We start from the raw sequence: 16,537 nt of genomic DNA, 5'->3' as shown, positions 1-16,537 counted from the left end.
AACACGTCCATTTTAATTACGCTGAGAACAAACAGCGCACCTGGAGCCAGTGCTAGTGATGTGGGCGAAGGGAAGCTGTGGATCTGGCAACACAGACAGACAATGTACTGAAATTTATACGTAACAGTGAGAATATGTGAGACATTAATTGTAGGCCTAGTTTGGCTCTGTTTCTTTTTTTTATTTTCATTTTTGTCCTGAGTTTGAACCATGTATACCTCTCTATATATAAATGCCGCTTTCCAAATAAGACGTGAGCATGGGCGCGCTTCCAGCTTCATTGAGTCTGACTCCAGTGACTCTAGCGTTGACAACAGGTTTGATTGACAGTTTTGCTAAGCGCCCGCTCCCTGCTAAACCAGCGGTGTGAACGGGAAGGGGCATTATCTTCAACAACCTCGCTCCGGATTGGCTCTTTAGTTGCTATGATACTCGCGGTCGAAAGTACTAATATGCAACTTGGCTCCAAATTCGCCCTGTAACTGCTACCCTTGATGAGCTTCATTTGACTGGACCTGGACACTATGGGTGACGTCACACTCATTTAATCCACTTCTTTACACAGTCTGTCATTTGAAATTGGCTGATCTAATCCAGATTTGCTACACCCTCATTTTGTTCTTAGTTCTTAAGTAGACCTATTTTAGTCATCATTAAGAGATGGCTGAGTTAAAGGTGCATTATGCAACTTATCCAGTGGAGGGCTCACCGGCTGCTTGTCTCCATGGAGATGCTTTGCCTGGCCACTTCCACAGTACGGCATAAAACTTCTCGATCTCCATGGAGACATGTAGTTTTCAAAGCATCAGACACTGGGATCAGCTTCTAGAGAGTCTGAAATTGTTTTACTTTGTTTTACTAGAAATTTGAAAAAATACATTTCAGATAAGCAAATGTTTGACAATTTGTCCTGTTCTGTATTCACTGTAAAAAAAAACCTGCACATAATGATTTTTATATTGGTATAGACCACATGTGTCAAACTCAAGGCCCGGGGTCCAAATGTAGCCCGCCAAGTCATCGTATGTGGCCCGCGACAATGTAAATTAAAATGTATGACTGTCTTAAAATGTCAGTTTATCAGGAAATACGCAGTTACAGTCATATTTTTTACATGTATCCAAATTTGAGGGCACCCATTTTGCTGATGTGGCCCTCAGTGAAATTGAGTTTGACAGCCCCGGTATAGACTATAGGAAACATACTGTATTGGACATTTTATTTTATTTATCTGCTAAAGCTCACGATGAACTGATAATGTAATTGTAATGAGATGTGTATTTTTAGTATGTGTTCATCTGCCCAGGGACTGCAGATGGAAAGTAGCAGTGTCCATGTGGTTTACAACTGGTCTAATTCTGTAAAAACAAGTTTAAATCTCACACGTGGTTTGGGCTGGTACTTGTGAAGAGTATATCCACACACACACCTCGCTCCGCTCCTCGGTGTGGCAGCGTGAGCCTTGGCACATGGAGCCTGGATTCTGCATAGCGGATGTGAGCGGCCCTGACTGCTGTCATCTTCTGTGGGCTCACACTTCTACCTTTCTGTACCACCTCCAGTCACTCAGTAAGAACGCTCTGGCTCCGACTCCGGGACTCAATTCAAATGTAAATTCAAACTAAGATGATAAACAAGAACAAGTTGTCGTGCAAATTACTACTGCAGAGGACAGGAGGCGATGAAGAGGCAGGCTTGGGAATGCACAAGAGGAAGAATTTATTACTCTCAGAGGCCAGTTATTAAGAACATGCTTCGAATAATCCACTGACATGGTAGAACCCGATGCATTTTAGTCCTGAAACATGTCCACAAAAGTCAGAAATTGGCATAAAAATATAAAAAGAAGAAGGTAACATTTTGGTATTTCCAAGAATTACAAAAAATTGCACGACTATTTCAAAGATTAACAGAAACTGGGCCCAAATATTAAAAAATAAAATCCAAGGTGAAGACGCTGGAGGTCATTTAAGGGAAAAGTACAAACCAAAAACTGCAGAACAACACATTCTGGGCCATTAAGTCTAAGCGGAGAAAGATTTGGGAGTGTGGAAGCTATAATAACAAAACACAACTTCTTTCAAACCCATATCTGCAGTGCACTTCAAACCTTATCTACAATATCGACAGCTTCCAGACTCTCTTTATCTTCCTGGCACCTATAAACTTTGAAGTTCGTCTTTACACCGTCAAACAATGGAGACAAAGTTGTATTGAGTCAACACACTTCTCCAGGCTGACGGCTGTTTCACGCCTGTGCGCTGAAGGGCATACGCAGCTAGTCAAGAAAACTCGCAACTGATTTAATATGACAGGAGCAGATGAATGGTTTGCATCATATAGTTTTATCTGCCTCCAGGTTAGTGAAGTCTCGAAAAATGGTTGAAAAAGTTCCAGTAAATCTCAATTTTATTCACAACAGAGCATAAATAACTTATCAGGCTACAGAATATCCCTGTTCACAATGCAAGAAAACTAGTAAATAATAAACATGACCTGATATGGACTTTGTAAAATAGTTTCGAGATGAAGCTTTGCCTGAACGTTCCATAGTATGACTTCAAACTTATCCATCTTATGTTTTATTCAATTAGGCACGAAAAATAAACCTGTAAAAAGATGGATTCATGGTCTCCACAGATCTGACTTGTAACTGGACCTGGATGATTCGACAGCCTCTGGATCATTATCTTGTATATATACTTCTTTCTACTCACTCACTTTGTTTAACACTCAAACTCTGCAAATTTAGACTGAGTTCTTCTCTCAAACGGAAAACTCTCTGTTCCACCTTGTGATGTCATGTTGTGATACAGGAAGTGCTCCATTGTGTTCGTAACCTCCTAGGTGTCCACATATGAGGACAACACATTTTGAGTTGTTTAGGCCACAATGCAAATTTTTAGAAGAAGAATAGCAGCAACAAGAACAGCAACAACACTTCACATGAGACACATTGTTCCAAGAGGCACAACTGCTCTTTCTCATCTTGTTTTTACATTGAGGACAAATATTCCTGTGTTCAAGGTCTTAATAGTTTTTGCAAATCATTATTCAAACGTTTTATCAAAATGATTAAAATGTCCACATACGAGGACATTCATTTTACATCACTTTTCTCAGAAACTACATAATGTAAAAAGATAATTCTTTGTTTTAACTCATCAGGTCCCAGTCAGTCCAAATAACAAAGAGAAATGAATAAAGCCTGTCATGCAAGAGCTCTGGTCTTAGGAGGTTAAACTTCATACACCTTCACTAGAATCATGCAGATAATTTCAGCTCTGGAATGGCCAATCTCGACTGAACAAAAGATAAAACGTAGCTGTTGATTTCAAAACTACTACTTCATGACATCACAAGGTGGAAAGGAGCATTTTGAGCGTTGGAGATGTAAACAGGTTTACTCAAACATGCGTGAATGAAACAAAACACATCTCCAGGTAAGTTTTTGAGGAGGTAACAACGTCCTAGCATGACTAAAAACGCACAAGAGTCAATTTTGAGTAAGACAGCGCCTTTGAAGTTAATTAGAAAAGTTGAAATACAAGCGCTGCCCCTGACAACCTTTCACCTGTCTGTCTGCACACAGTTACAGCGGTATCCATCCTTCTGGACTTTGACACCTCTCTTCTCTCCTGTCAACAACATCTCCTCCTCTGCCCTCGGAATGAAAGAAAGAGTGAGGCCAAGGAGAAAGGATGAACCCCCTTATCAGTCCTTCAACATGTGCTAGAATTGATGAAAACTCCCCCTGAGCTACACTTACGAGTAAAAACACTGGCTGAACATCATCATCAAATCTTAAATTACATGTTTTTACTGGAACTATTTAACCTTCTGTGTAATTCTAGGATGTATGGACAGACTGGTTATGTTTGGTTTTACTTAACATGTCGTTATCTCATTACTCACAGCTAATTCTGTCATCAAAATATCCAAGGAGTCATTTCTCTTGTGAAAATATGTAAATCTTGAGATTCCACTCACACAAGGTCAAAAGTCAACTGTATAACTCCCTAAATATATGGGGAGGTTGCGGGTTCAATCCTCAGGCAGACCAGGCAGTTCTCACGGGCTTCTCCTGTTTTATCTCACACACTCCAAACATCAAGATAAACTGAAACACACATGTTGAAGGTGATCTTTTCTGGTCAGTTCAAAACATGAAAGTTCTACTGTTGTGATACTGACATTTAAACCATTAGAAACCAGAACAATGACGAAAAACACTTTTTTTTTAGACCTTATAATATAATTTAGTAGTTTTGTTAATTTTACCATGTTGTCTTTTACTGATCACAACCATATTCAAAGTTCAGTTTTGTCAGCAAAATTGACTCTTGTGAGTTAAAATATTGTCCCCTGATCAAAAACATACCTGAAGTAGAGCTGGGCCATCATGCCTGAAAATAAAATGAAAAAAATAAAAATAAAAAATAGAGAGACTAATATAGAGACTAAAAAACTAAAAGATGTATAATTGTTTATATTCAGGTTGTAGTCCAAGTAAATAGTAAGCTCATTTTAAATAAAAGCGGGTAAAGAACGTGATTTTACTTGAACATTGTATTGAGAAGTGATGACATTTAACTCATCTCCATTTATGAATCAAACTAACATAACAGTGTTACATTAAATTCATAGCAGATGTGGAGGAAAAAGACGTGACTTACACTTTCACATTTAATTTGACGTCACTGATTTCAGTCTGTTCTGGCCCTGAACTCCTCTTCTTTTACAAACAAACACAAAGAGCACATCACTTCTAAAGGTGCCTCACACTGGCCCAGTCCAACCGTGTCGAAGCACAGACAGCCCCTGTACACGCACACACGTAAACATAAACACTGTTCTGTGCGAGGAGAGGACAGAGGATAAGAGGAACAAGTGAACACTCCAAAACTCACAGTGAATCCGTACCTTCAATAAGGCCTGAGAACAGACAGAACTTTGAAGCCTCGTCTCCTGTTGTCCTTCTGATCCACACTGTTTAATCCATAAACTCACAGAGGAGTATCACAGCAGGATGCAGATCTGCCTCACTATTTAAGACATATCTCATGCCTCTAAAGCGACAGGACTGCAGCGTCACATGTAAACAAACAGCGCCATGACGTCACCGGGGTGTGGCTCGGTTCAGTTGCGCAGGTGGGAACGCGGGTGTGAGCGTGGGGCCGTACACTCTCTATGGGGAAAAAAATGCTGTCCTTTTAGATGTTATAGTCTGTCTACATCTCCAAAGCTCAAAACGCTCTGTTCCACCCTGTGATGTCAGCTAGTTAACAGGTAGAGATTGGGACTGAAATTACCCAGCTGATTCTAGTGAAGGTGTATACAGTTTAAAACACAGTGGAGGACTTCCTGTATTACCACATGATGACATCACAAGGTGGAACGGAGTGTTTTCTGTTAGAGAGAAGAACTCAGCCTGAATATGCAAGTGTTAAACATTCTAACATAGATCAGAAAATGGCACAACATGGGCCCTTTAAGTATTGACCTAATCAAACAGCTATGCAGGTTTGATATCTGAGCAGATCCATAATTTTTTTTGACAACTCTATATGGAACAAAAATCTTCTGAGACTCGAGTCCCTCTTAAACTTTGTCATAACTGAATATATGATCTTATGAAATGCTCTGAGGTAGAAAATCAATCTCAGGCGTTTGGCGACACCTTATCCATCCTCACCCCCAACAGGAATGTGCTTTGTGGCTGAATTTAAAGGTGTGGTGTTCCCCCTCTGCTGACATACACCTCCCCTTTAAAACACATGGAACTTGATACTTTGAGCACCTACAGTATATGTGCGCATTGTGGCCGCCTTTGAAACAGCAGTGTGTTTTACATCCAGACACTGCTGCTAATTTAGTCCTGTATATCCCATTTCCCCGCGGCCTTGAGGACCTGGGTAATAGGGGGCGGGCTTGTATTATCCTTGAAGTCTGCTCAGTATCCATTATCCAGCTGTTTATGCCGAGATGTAATGATTAAAACGTTTTGCAAGATGGATCGCTGTGGCACTTTTCTGAAATGCAAATGTTCTCGTCCGAAACATCAATTACTCAAGGCTCTGGGAAACGCAGGGGTGACAAACAAGGAGCTTTTCTGACCATGTTGTGCGCGCTGACATTTGTGAATCAATCAATGAGCGCCATCCTGACATGATACTTATGGATTTGTTTTATTTTATTTGGCACTGAGGGAAGGCATAGTCTTTTCTTGGGGTTTAGAGCTAATCAAATCAAGATCCAATCGTTTGGGTGTTTTTAATCAAGAGGTCTACAGTCACAGTGACCTAAAAGCGGGTGGTTTGGAGAGCTTATTTGACTTTGGAGTAGATTTTTTCTTAAGTGGCTCTGATTAAAACTCTATTAAAAGCCATATCTTTTGTTTTTAATAAGAGAAATTGTATAACGTATATCACGTCAACAGAAGACACTACAGTTTGAAGAGGAGTCAGCGGCAGCATCTCTCAAAAAAGTTGGGATAGAGGCAACGCAGAAAGCTGGAAAAACACTAGGGTAATTACATTTAATTAACAAAAAACTTAAATAGAGCCTATCTTGAGTTAACAACCTGATTTCCTAATTGCAGCTGTATTTTGTTAAGTGGTGGATGAAGCAGTAAAGGTACAGATACAGAGGAAAAAGTTACTCAAGTCAAAATAACATATGAAAAAAGTATTGAAATAACCGTTCAAAAAGTACTTTAAGAGTAAAAACTAATAGTATTTTACACAAGTGTTGTTAATTTGATGTTAAATCGAATGATATTTAGTAAAAAGATATACAGATTTTGGTCAACAGCAGCAATACGAATCCATTTCTTAATTTTTCTCATGAATTTTGCGTATTTATTTTTGTTTGTTCAAAGTTGAAGCTTGAACTCGAAAACTTTTGTCAGGATGTTACCACAAAAATAAAAACAATCCCTCAAATTATATGAAAAGTCCTAAGTGCTTTTCAGTAAAAATGTAATTAAGTAGAAAGTACACATGCCTGCTGTCAAATGTAGTGAAGTAAAAGTAAAAAGTATCCACTGTAAAATGAACTTAGGTAGAGTACAGATACAAAAAATGTACCCAAGTTCAGTACTTTGCTACTTATACTTTGTTACCTTCCACCACTGACTTTATTGCTCTTGGTGTAACTGAAATTTGGTTCAAAACAAACAATTATTGATTAATCTAAATGAATCAGTCAGCTACAAGTTTAATGAACAACTATTATGAATCAGGTAAATGGTGAAATGCTTAACAAGAGGATGGTGGTATTAAAAAAAAAGAAATATTGTATCTCTTATTTGCATTTTAGTGAGTTTTATACTGTATAAAATCTAAAACATACAACTGATAATGTGTAAAACCTGTACAAAAAACAGACCAACAAATGCATCATAATCCTTAGTTTTCAGGAAGTGGCTTGATTTTTTGCACTCTGACTTCATTTCATTTTTAAAAATTATCTGCGTCTGATCTCTATATTTGTATGCGTCAGAAGAAGACCCGATGAAAGATGAGAAACATTTTCAAACTCTCATCTTCCCTGTGCATTCCACAAGAGGCTGTTCAATTGATCTTGATCAGGCCCAATACAGTTTTCTATCTGAAGTTAAAGAAAAAAACCTTACCGCAAAAGTCAATGGTGTTTTCATTAGCTTCCATCTGGATAGAGAGAGAACAGCATCAATCTTACTTGACAGAGCCCCTCACAACTCTTACTAAAAACAGGTGAAGCTGGGTTAAGGCGAGATTAAAGTTATACATTGTACAACACCTCCCTCTAGTGGTGAATAAAGTAATGACAGCTCTGTAATTTAGAAAAGTATATTGTAATTATTTTGCAGGTAACACAACAACAGGAACAGTAACAAACTTTTATACATTTTTTTTTTTTTCATACAAAATCAGGCAGGAATGTCTGTCAGAGATTTCGGAATTATGATATGAAATGAAAGTATTTAAAATCGAGGTGTCTTTTTGGTTTGGGTGAATGATGAAACTTGCATCTTTTTAAATGGACAAAAAATTGCGGACTGGAGTTTGATTTGTGAAATGTATCGTGAAATGTATTGTGTAGTTTCGCATCACTGTTGCTACGTGAAATACAGTCACATGTAAAAAACGCACATGTTAAAGCAAAAACTAGAATATCTACAACAAACACCAAACATGAAAAATCTCAGTTTGTATGGACTAGGAGAAAACAGTGCATTTGTACTACGACGAAGCTGATAGAAGCTGCGTTCCCTTTATCATCAGTGTCATTGTGACCCACTTTCAGCTAGTGATAAAAAGGCACTTGAGTCTCTTAAAAAAAGTCAACCCCATTTGATTGAAATACCTTGCCTTGCCTTTACAAAACAGGTTGACAACAGAAATAATCTTTCTGTCAAATTAAAGTATTGTACTGCATACGTACAGACTGGATTGTAACAAGTAGAAACGCTTATGGATACAATATTTTTATGACTGATTGACCATGGCGTTAAGGGGTTTTAGAGCCATAGCTTGAGGGCAGCTTCGATGGCCTCAGCTTTATGGCATGAGCAGGGTACAATGATGACATCACATATTGTCCTCATTGCACCTTATGAAGAAGTATCAAAAAAAACACACACACACACACACACACTCACTAAACTACAGATTTGTGTGTCAATAACCCAAAAGTAGTCTGCGGAAAGGCAAATTGGTATTAGGACGTATCAGAGAGGTATAGGACTAGCCCTGGTTCTCTGGCAGTGCAGGTGCAGGTGCTGGGGGGGCATGTCTTGGTGGAGACGGGGTATAAGGAGGAGGGGCTTCTGTGATGTTTATAGAGCTGCCTCCTTCTCTGCTTGCTGCTGCACTGTCACTGCGGGTGCACTCGCTGTATGGAGGGGGCTTCAGCTCTTCCTCTGAAAGAACCAGTAGACCATACACATAATTTACAACAAAGGAGACACTCTTGGTGCAGTGGCATGAAATTCTGAAAGCAAACCTTGTTTTGGCCACAACCCTAAATTTGCATCAAAGTGAGCTTGTGATTCTGTCACTGACTTAAAGGTCAGATGAAGCTGTTTTGGCTGTAGGCGGACGTTATCTCACTAGTCATTTGAAACTTTTTATGTGTATCCTTGACATTCAAACAGAAGTGTGCTGTGTGTAAGCAAGTGTTACGCAGCGATATGCAAAGTGTTCAAATAAGCTACAGTTCATATACCAACTGTACATTTGAATGCTATTGTCTACAGCAGGAGTGGGTAATTATTTTTTTCGCTGAGGGCCATATTCAAACACGGGCGTGGAGTGTAGGGCCGGACCGACAAGATCAATAGTGTCACAAGTTCGAGACGAGAAATTGCCTCTTGGCTAATTCTACTCATGTTTACTTTTGTGTTTTGTGAAAATCCATCCCGTTTCAAATGAATTAATGTAATCTAATCTAACAACTGCTCATAAGAAAATTTCTGTAAATTATTGCAGATGGACCAATCCAATATTGGTATCAGATATCAGCAGCGATACCAAAACATTTGGTGGATCAGATATTGGTTTCCAAATATCGGTTCAGTCGATATCCTGGTTGGACATGTATATCAATGTAATGAGACCATTTACTGGTTGCACTCAGCCCAGAAAGTAATGTCTGAATTTTTATTTATACTGTAGTTACTTGTATGAGTAAATAACCGTTACATAACACATTTGGCTTTTTTTTTCTTTTTTTTTGCTTAAAGTAAATAAATGCTGTTTTCAGTCTCTGCACTGGTATCAGCTGATATCAGGTGCCAGTAGATGTTTAAAGCTACAGTATCACAATCAGTAAAAATGGATCCCTAAATTATAGGCTACTGTAATCCAGCACTAAACCATATTTATTACTAAAAACATGCAGGGTGCTGGGTTAAAAGAACTTGCCCAAATCTGGTCTACAGTGATATTTGCACAACACAGAACTAAGGGAGTGTTACCATTAGAAACAGCATCATATGGAGGTGGCATGTCCAGGTGTGAGAAGGAGGGAGCAGTGGGCAGAGCTGAAGAGGCCTCTTCTACAGACAAGTCCTCCTGAAACAGACACACAAAGCATTAGACTTGCACTGTGAGTAGTTCAATGTGCATTATCAAAGATTTGGTCAGCATTCATATCCTTATTACAAGCCTAATACTAGAGAAGCGACAAATATTACATCCCCTAAAGAAATGTGTGTGATTTACAGTGGCAGAGTCGAACTCCCAAACTGCGCTCTACTACAGACATAATACATCAGGTATTTTTCCAGTTTGTTTGATTTCTCCAAACTCGAGGCTCGACTCGTCCTGGCGTCTCTCCAAAGCACTTTCAGGAAGGTTAAACATGCCCGCTGGGCCTCCCTGCTGCACATTCCATTAAAACCTTAACTGGGAATGCAATACACTAGAGACAGCAGTTGTACAGCATCTGGGATAGGACAAATCGCGCACGGGCACAGGAAATACAAGAAATAGTGCTACTAGTTTTTATAAGAATCTAAAGCTAAATATTTATTTCCATTTCTCACTCTAGAGTGATTATGAATGGAGCAGTCAGGCATTAGAGTCACCATACACATGCAATTTCAACACTAGGGAAAAAATTTGATTCTTGATACAACATCGCAGATAATCAAATAAAATGGATACTGGCATCAATTTATATCTGCTCTTTGTTTTTCCAACTCCATCGGGCAAGTAAAATATGAGGGAACATGAAATATAAATCATTTATATAGCATTAAAATCCCTTACTGGCTTGTCTGTGCACAGATCTGACTTAACATTTCTGGTGAAGGCTCTGCCACCTGCTTGACTCCTAGGAAATGCTCTTAACATTCAAACATTCCACAGAATGACATAAAACTGATCTGTTTTAAAAATGTTTTCTAAGTTTAATTTCAACTTTCTATCTTATGGAGTCATGCAGGAATCCTATGCAGTGCTGCTCTTATTTGTACTGATAACAGAGCAAAAATAAAGCCTGCTTGCTTGATCATTTAATTTGAGAGTTGCTTTTACCAGTTCCCCTATGGGTTTAGTAATAAAATAACATAGAACAGCAGTCTACAGGATACACACACCCACACACATAAACATAGCACTAAACCAGGCCTGCCTCCTCTGTGCTCAAGTGACTCTAACCACATGACCTTTTGACTGAGTAAACAACTTCTTTGATAAAACACACTGCAGGCTTCATCTAACGACTCTCACTAGTTCTGCATTTTCTGTTCTACGTTTTCAGATCATGTGCTTAAATTGTAATGTACAGGCATCCTTATCTGAATGATATAAAACCACTTTTGTGGTTAGAAATGGTGACACACACATTTCCGTCAGTATCTAAAAGTACTTTTTCCCTCAATGTGGGTTGACACTTACACTCCGTCTTTCACACATCTGATTTAGGTATGCTCTTCCTCCCACAATGACAATCTGAGCATTGTGAGGAGTTCTCAGGTAGGCTGCCAGCTGCCTTTGGGTGGACCGGTACCAGCAAACATAGAAAAAGATCTTGATGATGATGAATACGACCACAACTCTGAAAAAAAGACAGGAGAACAAAGTCAATATAGATTCTAAAGATGGAAATGGTTTACATAGACCCAATTGGGTACTTACATGTACCAGTACAGCTCCATAGTGAGTTCAGAAACCTCTCAGCTGAACAATTCACTGGGCCTTAATTAATCATCTGTTACAAAACAATAAGATCAGATAAATATTACAATCCAAAGTTATTGTTAAAGCCCAGTTTCAGCTTGTAATCTTAAGAAAATTTAAATATAAAGACAGACAGAGACATAGCACTAGGTGTGTGTGACAGAGTGCAAATGAGGAATATGTTCTCATCTTTTTTTTTTTTTTTTTTGCGCTTTTCTTCTATTTTTAAAGCAAAGTTCCACTTTTCTAGTTGCTTTGTTTTGGTATAATGATAATCTAGCTATATCTAATAATAATATATTGCCATTGTAAATCAGTAAACGACAGAATAAACTTTTACACAACAGTCACAACAGATAAACTCGTGAAGCCACTTACTTTGTCCGTTCAGCTTGTACAGTGTTCCATCTCTTTGAGTTTTGAGAGCAGCTTTTGAGTGCAGCCTCGCAGAAACAGGCCACAACAAAAACAGATGCTGCTTTAGCTAGTGAGTTAGCTAGCTACGGCTAAACACGAGCCACAGAGCCTTTTAAATGGACTTCAGATGGATAACACACAAGAGCAACACATTAGGATATTGCTCGTTAATAAATTAGAAAAATCATCGCAAAAAAACGGAAATAGTTCCACAGATGTAGCACTAGCTCATTTTTAGCAGACCTGTGCCTTTTCTTTGGCTCAGGGGGCGGGGCTCTCAAGCGCTGCCTTCAACGTGCGACGTAACTCACCGCCCGGTAACGCCCCCTTTGGGATTATGAACTGGTCATAGATACGAAACTCATACGTAAATTTGATATAAACAAAAATAGTATATTATGCAGGCTAAACATCGCTTTGGGCTTTTTTTTTTTTTTTTTTGCTTTATTGAAAAGGAGAGCTGTTACTAGTACTACTATGGCTCCCTCTAGTGGCGACTATACTGTAAAAACACATTTCACTGTAAAAGCTAATTTAAGCTTTTCAATTGTATTTAATAATAACAACAACTTGTAAAATACATATGTTGTGAAATAAAAAAACAAAAACAAATTGCAAGCAAATGACTTTTATTAATTCAACAATGCACTTGTATTTGTGTTTGCATTACATACATAAATTGGTTTTATAAATTCACTTTCCTTATTTTCACAGTTGCGTTTTAGCGTAAGGCTTCTACCGATTATCTTCCACAATGATGGTTCTTCGTGGATAAGTGTCTACTTCCACAAAAATGTACCGAAACTCGTACCTCCCAGTCTCAGGATTCTGTCAAAAAAGCATGTGATGGTAAATTTCTCCAAACATAACACTTTTGTTTTAATTTTTCAATGAATATCAGTAAACTACCTCTTTCGATTCTGAATGGACTGTTCCTTTAATTCCTGGCTCTGAACCTTCAATGTAAAACTTGAGCCTCAAATGCTTGAGTCCATCCTTGAGAAACTCCAAATGACTAAAGTAAAAAAAAAAAAAAAGCTGCTTAAAGCAAATCATTTTGTGTGTAGCAAAGATGTGATACAACAGAGGGAACATATATTTCTCACCTGACATGCTGTCTTCTACCACGACGAGTAGTTTCACCATAGCACTTGATTGGTTCCCCAAATGCACCAATTACCTTGAAAAAGGAAAAAAAAACTACCGGTATTCCAAATCATTTTGTTTTGGTCCATTCGGAAGTTACACTAAAAGCTACACTCACCTCTGGGTTTGACTTGACTAAGTTGAAAGCTTTACCATAAACCTTATTTGGACTGGAGGAAGAGAAAAGCTCCTGGAAAAGCACATAGAGAAGTCCACCTGAAAAGATAAAGTCATACAGATGTTAAAAAACAAAACAAAAAAACACATATGATGAGAATAATAACAGGTCACATTGGTGTGTAAGGTGAGTCTATATAATGTGGCATATTAACTACAGTTATAAAAGAGAAAATAAACTCTACTAGCTCACAATGAAGAAATGTCAGTGTTAAGATACACTTTGAATAGAATTGTATACTATATAATGGGGTATATAAAGAATTAAATGTGATAAAACACAGCCCAATTAGAGTCAAAAGCTATTAGGTTATAAATGTACAATAAGTGACTGAGACTATGGTTATGTGCATAACAGTGAACAGGCTGCATAAATGGCAAATTCACAATGCAGATCTGATATGAACGTGTCATTGTTTTTAAAAGATATATGGTCAGATTGGTCAGATATATAACAAGACAACATATGAGTTGTGTGTAGTTACCTGTCACTCCAAGTCCAATCAGTACAACAATCAAATAGGTGAAATCTCTGCCTGCATCTTTGACTGTAACAGAGACGTGTTTAGACCAAATCAGTGCGTTAAAAGCATTAGGCTCATTGTGCAGCTTTACCTTTCTGTGCAGCTGAAGCCTGGGGACTCCCACCTTGAAATCTGGAGACAGACTTCCCTCTACTCTCCTCAGGACTACTTTTATTTGTCTTGGTGCAGTCGACAGAAATCCCTCTCCATTTTATGCTGTGAATGAAACTCACGGTGCAGAGGTCCGAGTGAGTTCTTTCAAAGGGAGATCGTGAAGTAGAAAAGACTCTGTCCGTGTGACCGATGAAGCGAACGTGTCCAAGTTTACAAGACTTTATCATATACCGAGACGCTGTTTGTGGTAAATTATGACTAAGTGCTTTAAATATCCGTGCATAAGCCATGGCAGCTTTTGCCAAGGAGCTTGATCCTTACTAGCTTTTGTTGTTAGCTCTGCAGCAACAACCGTTAAGCAAATAAGCCTCACGATGTTTTAGAAATATTTTGACGTATCATATTGTAATTACTGGTAATAAAACGCATCAACATACAGAAAAGAGCAGCTAAATAAATGAAAAAGTCAGTTGACCCTAACACAGGAGCAGTAGCATGTTTTTGGTGAAGTTACGTAGAGCACGTACGTCGCCGACGCATCTACGTTATAGAGAGAGGCATTATGGGAAATGTAGTATGAATTCTGAAGCAATGTTTTTTATACCTTCTCAGACTAAAACTATGCCGTACCATATGGTTTAAAAGAACAAAAAGCACACTAATCCATAAACATTCTTTTTTATTAAAAAAAAACAACATTCGGTCCAGCATTTCTTAATGTGATATCAAATCATTATGCAAAGAACTAGAAGCACCACAATGCAAAGAGATAGGGACCAGAAAAAGTAACTGATAAACAAATGGCTAACAAAAGGTTAGTAGCTGAAACAGAATAAAAACCCTTAATCATTGACAGTACCATCAATCTCCACAACAGTGTTGTGTTAATATCTCATGTCATAATAAAAATAATAATAGAAATGTGATCATTTATGCTATTCATGATAGTAAAATGTATTTCAAAAACCTGATAATTTCTTATCGTCTACATTAAAGGTATTGTAAATTTCTTTGTCCCACATCTAAATAATCATTGTCCCATGGCTCATCACTCCTGAAGCCATTCACAGTTATGCATCTCTGCAGTCCCACTGAAACAAGTCATTGCACACATTCTCTACAGAGGAAAAGTTCATTCAAGATGCACAAAGAGAGAAAAGGTTTAGCTCCGAGTGCAGTCAGACTTGGCAAGAAGCAGAGGAATGTTGCACCTGTCTGAAGTATCTGCAGAAAAATAAAAATACTATTATTTTTAAAATGATACATGGTGGTCACACTTTACATTTCTGAATGGACCAACATTCATTTGTACAATTTTACAATTTTCAACTTGAGAATGATTTGTTATGTTTTTATGTATACCACTGTCCCAAAAGGTAGGCTGAACCCAAACTAAAGACAAGAGACAAAACAATACAGCAAAATAGTCCATGTTAATATGGATTTTTACTCCTATAGGGGAAAACAATGTATAATTACTAAATGGTATTATATTTAGACATATTGTTCTGTTAAACTTCAAATAGCCTACTGTATAATATGACATTTCTGGACCTTACAGAACATATACATAAAAACAAAAGAGAACAACATGGGACATAAATGAGGAACAAACAAAGTAAAGTAAAGTGAAGCTTTATTGTATTATTCATTTTACAAAGCATTAATAAAATCAGCCCTGAAATTTCACCGGAATAACTTCAAAGTTTAGCCCTATGAAAGTCTGTTACAAAGATCTCAAGCTTCAACAAAGGGAGAAGGGAACAACAGCTTTACATGATCATGTTTGTCAGAATGAAGAGGCTTTAGGGAAAAAAATGATTTTAAGATGGAGACTGGTCTAACCTAAGGATTGTGCCATGAAATAACGTGCACTGTGACCAAATGAAATCTAGTGATGGGGGATAAATGAAACATGCATAATCCATAACTCTAAACCAGTCACTCTTCAATTTAAATTGCTCTGCCTAACTCCTACTGTTTTACGAATAAATAATCTTAAAAAAAGAAAAAGTTTAAATAAAATCATGACAACAGATGAAATAATACTGATGTTTTTTCCAAATTGCATGCTCGGAGATGAGTTGTGATAACACTAATTTGAATGAATTTAAGACAGTTCAAAGGTCCATTTCTTCATCTAAATCTGCTGCTTTTAAATTGTTCCCCAGAGCAGAGTAGCAGCAGTGACCATAGTCCCTTCATTTTAGTTCATACTGATATCCAGTGCTCAGTGTCTCCCTCATCAGCATCATGCTGGTGTGAATCCACGCTCCGCTTTCTCATATTTCAGTGAGGCCCGTTCGTACTGATCCAGGATAGCACTATTCTCAAGAAGTCTACATGATGGAGACAATGCAACACAACATAGAGCATAAGCAGACAGACACAACACAGCATTAGAACATTAAGAACACATAGTAGCACTTCATGTGGCGGCCCCAGCACACAGCAGCATGGCGGATTCCCATTTGAGTGATATGTCATATA

General features: G+C 38.0%; 3 protein-coding genes across 5 annotated transcripts in view; all 3 read right to left on the bottom strand.

Moving 5' to 3' along the window:
* Positions 1 to 7,822: 7,822 nt before the first annotated feature.
* Positions 7,823 to 12,353, bottom strand: si:dkey-118j18.2 (uncharacterized). The gene is made up of 5 exons (XM_033985883.2): positions 12,048 to 12,353; positions 11,628 to 11,700; positions 11,388 to 11,547; positions 9,962 to 10,058; positions 7,823 to 8,905 (listed from the first exon to the last, which is right to left on the bottom strand). Exons 2-5 carry the CDS (start codon positions 11,645 to 11,647, stop codon positions 8,730 to 8,732), a joined length of 453 nt encoding a protein of 150 aa, XP_033841774.1. The 5' UTR covers positions 11,648 to 11,700; positions 12,048 to 12,353; the 3' UTR covers positions 7,823 to 8,729.
* Positions 12,354 to 12,698: 345 nt separating this feature from the next.
* timm21 (translocase of inner mitochondrial membrane 21) lies at positions 12,699 to 14,568 on the bottom strand. The gene is made up of 6 exons (XM_033985882.2): positions 14,025 to 14,568; positions 13,895 to 13,957; positions 13,351 to 13,448; positions 13,193 to 13,266; positions 12,996 to 13,101; positions 12,699 to 12,914 (listed from the first exon to the last, which is right to left on the bottom strand). The coding sequence occupies exons 1-6, from the start codon at positions 14,335 to 14,337 to the stop codon at positions 12,822 to 12,824; spliced, it is 747 nt and encodes a 248-aa protein (XP_033841773.1). The 5' UTR covers positions 14,338 to 14,568; the 3' UTR covers positions 12,699 to 12,821.
* Positions 14,569 to 14,711: 143 nt separating this feature from the next.
* neto1l (neuropilin (NRP) and tolloid (TLL)-like 1, like) overlaps positions 14,712 to 16,537 on the bottom strand; it is an 86,987-nt gene continuing 85,161 nt past the window's right edge. Inside the window, exon 11 of one of the 3 annotated variants that reach the window (XM_033985881.2) lies at positions 14,712 to 15,271. In XM_033985881.2, coding sequence (XP_033841772.1) covers positions 15,226 to 15,271 — 46 coding nt within the window. In that variant the 3' untranslated portion in view covers positions 14,712 to 15,225. Of the gene's footprint in view, positions 15,272 to 16,136; positions 16,387 to 16,537 lie in introns of those variants that run through there. The other 2 variants (XM_033985880.2, XM_055229956.1) reach the window with 2 other exon arrangements.

This window comes from Periophthalmus magnuspinnatus, chromosome 20 (assembly GCF_009829125.3).
Source record: "Periophthalmus magnuspinnatus isolate fPerMag1 chromosome 20, fPerMag1.2.pri, whole genome shotgun sequence".
NCBI classification, from domain to species: Eukaryota; Metazoa; Chordata; class Actinopteri; order Gobiiformes; family Gobiidae; genus Periophthalmus; species Periophthalmus magnuspinnatus.
The sequence above is the reverse complement of the archived record's forward strand: the minus strand, read 5'-3'. Positions and strand labels throughout refer to the sequence as shown.

Excerpts from the sequence above, each read along its gene's own strand:
- si:dkey-118j18.2 (XM_033985883.2), bottom strand. The coding sequence starts at position 11,647 with ATGGAGCTGTACTGGTACAT. Across the intron at positions 10,059-11,387 it reads AGATGTGTGAAAGACGGAGT|GAGGACTTGTCTGTAGAAGA; the intron begins GTAAGTGTCAAC and ends TGTCTGTTTCAG. Across the intron at positions 8,906-9,961 it reads ATATGATGCTGTTTCTAATG|AGGAAGAGCTGAAGCCCCCT; the intron begins GTAACACTCCCT and ends TGGTTCTTTCAG.
- timm21 (XM_033985882.2), bottom strand. The coding sequence starts at position 14,337 with ATGGCTTATGCACGGATATTTAAAGCACTTAGTCATAATTTACCACAA. Across the intron at positions 13,102-13,192 it reads GGTAGAAGACAGCATGTCAG|TCATTTGGAGTTTCTCAAGG; the intron begins GTGAGAAATATA and ends TTTTTACTTTAG. Across the intron at positions 12,915-12,995 it reads TCCATTCAGAATCGAAAGAG|AATCCTGAGACTGGGAGGTA; the intron begins GTAGTTTACTGA and ends CTTTTTTGACAG.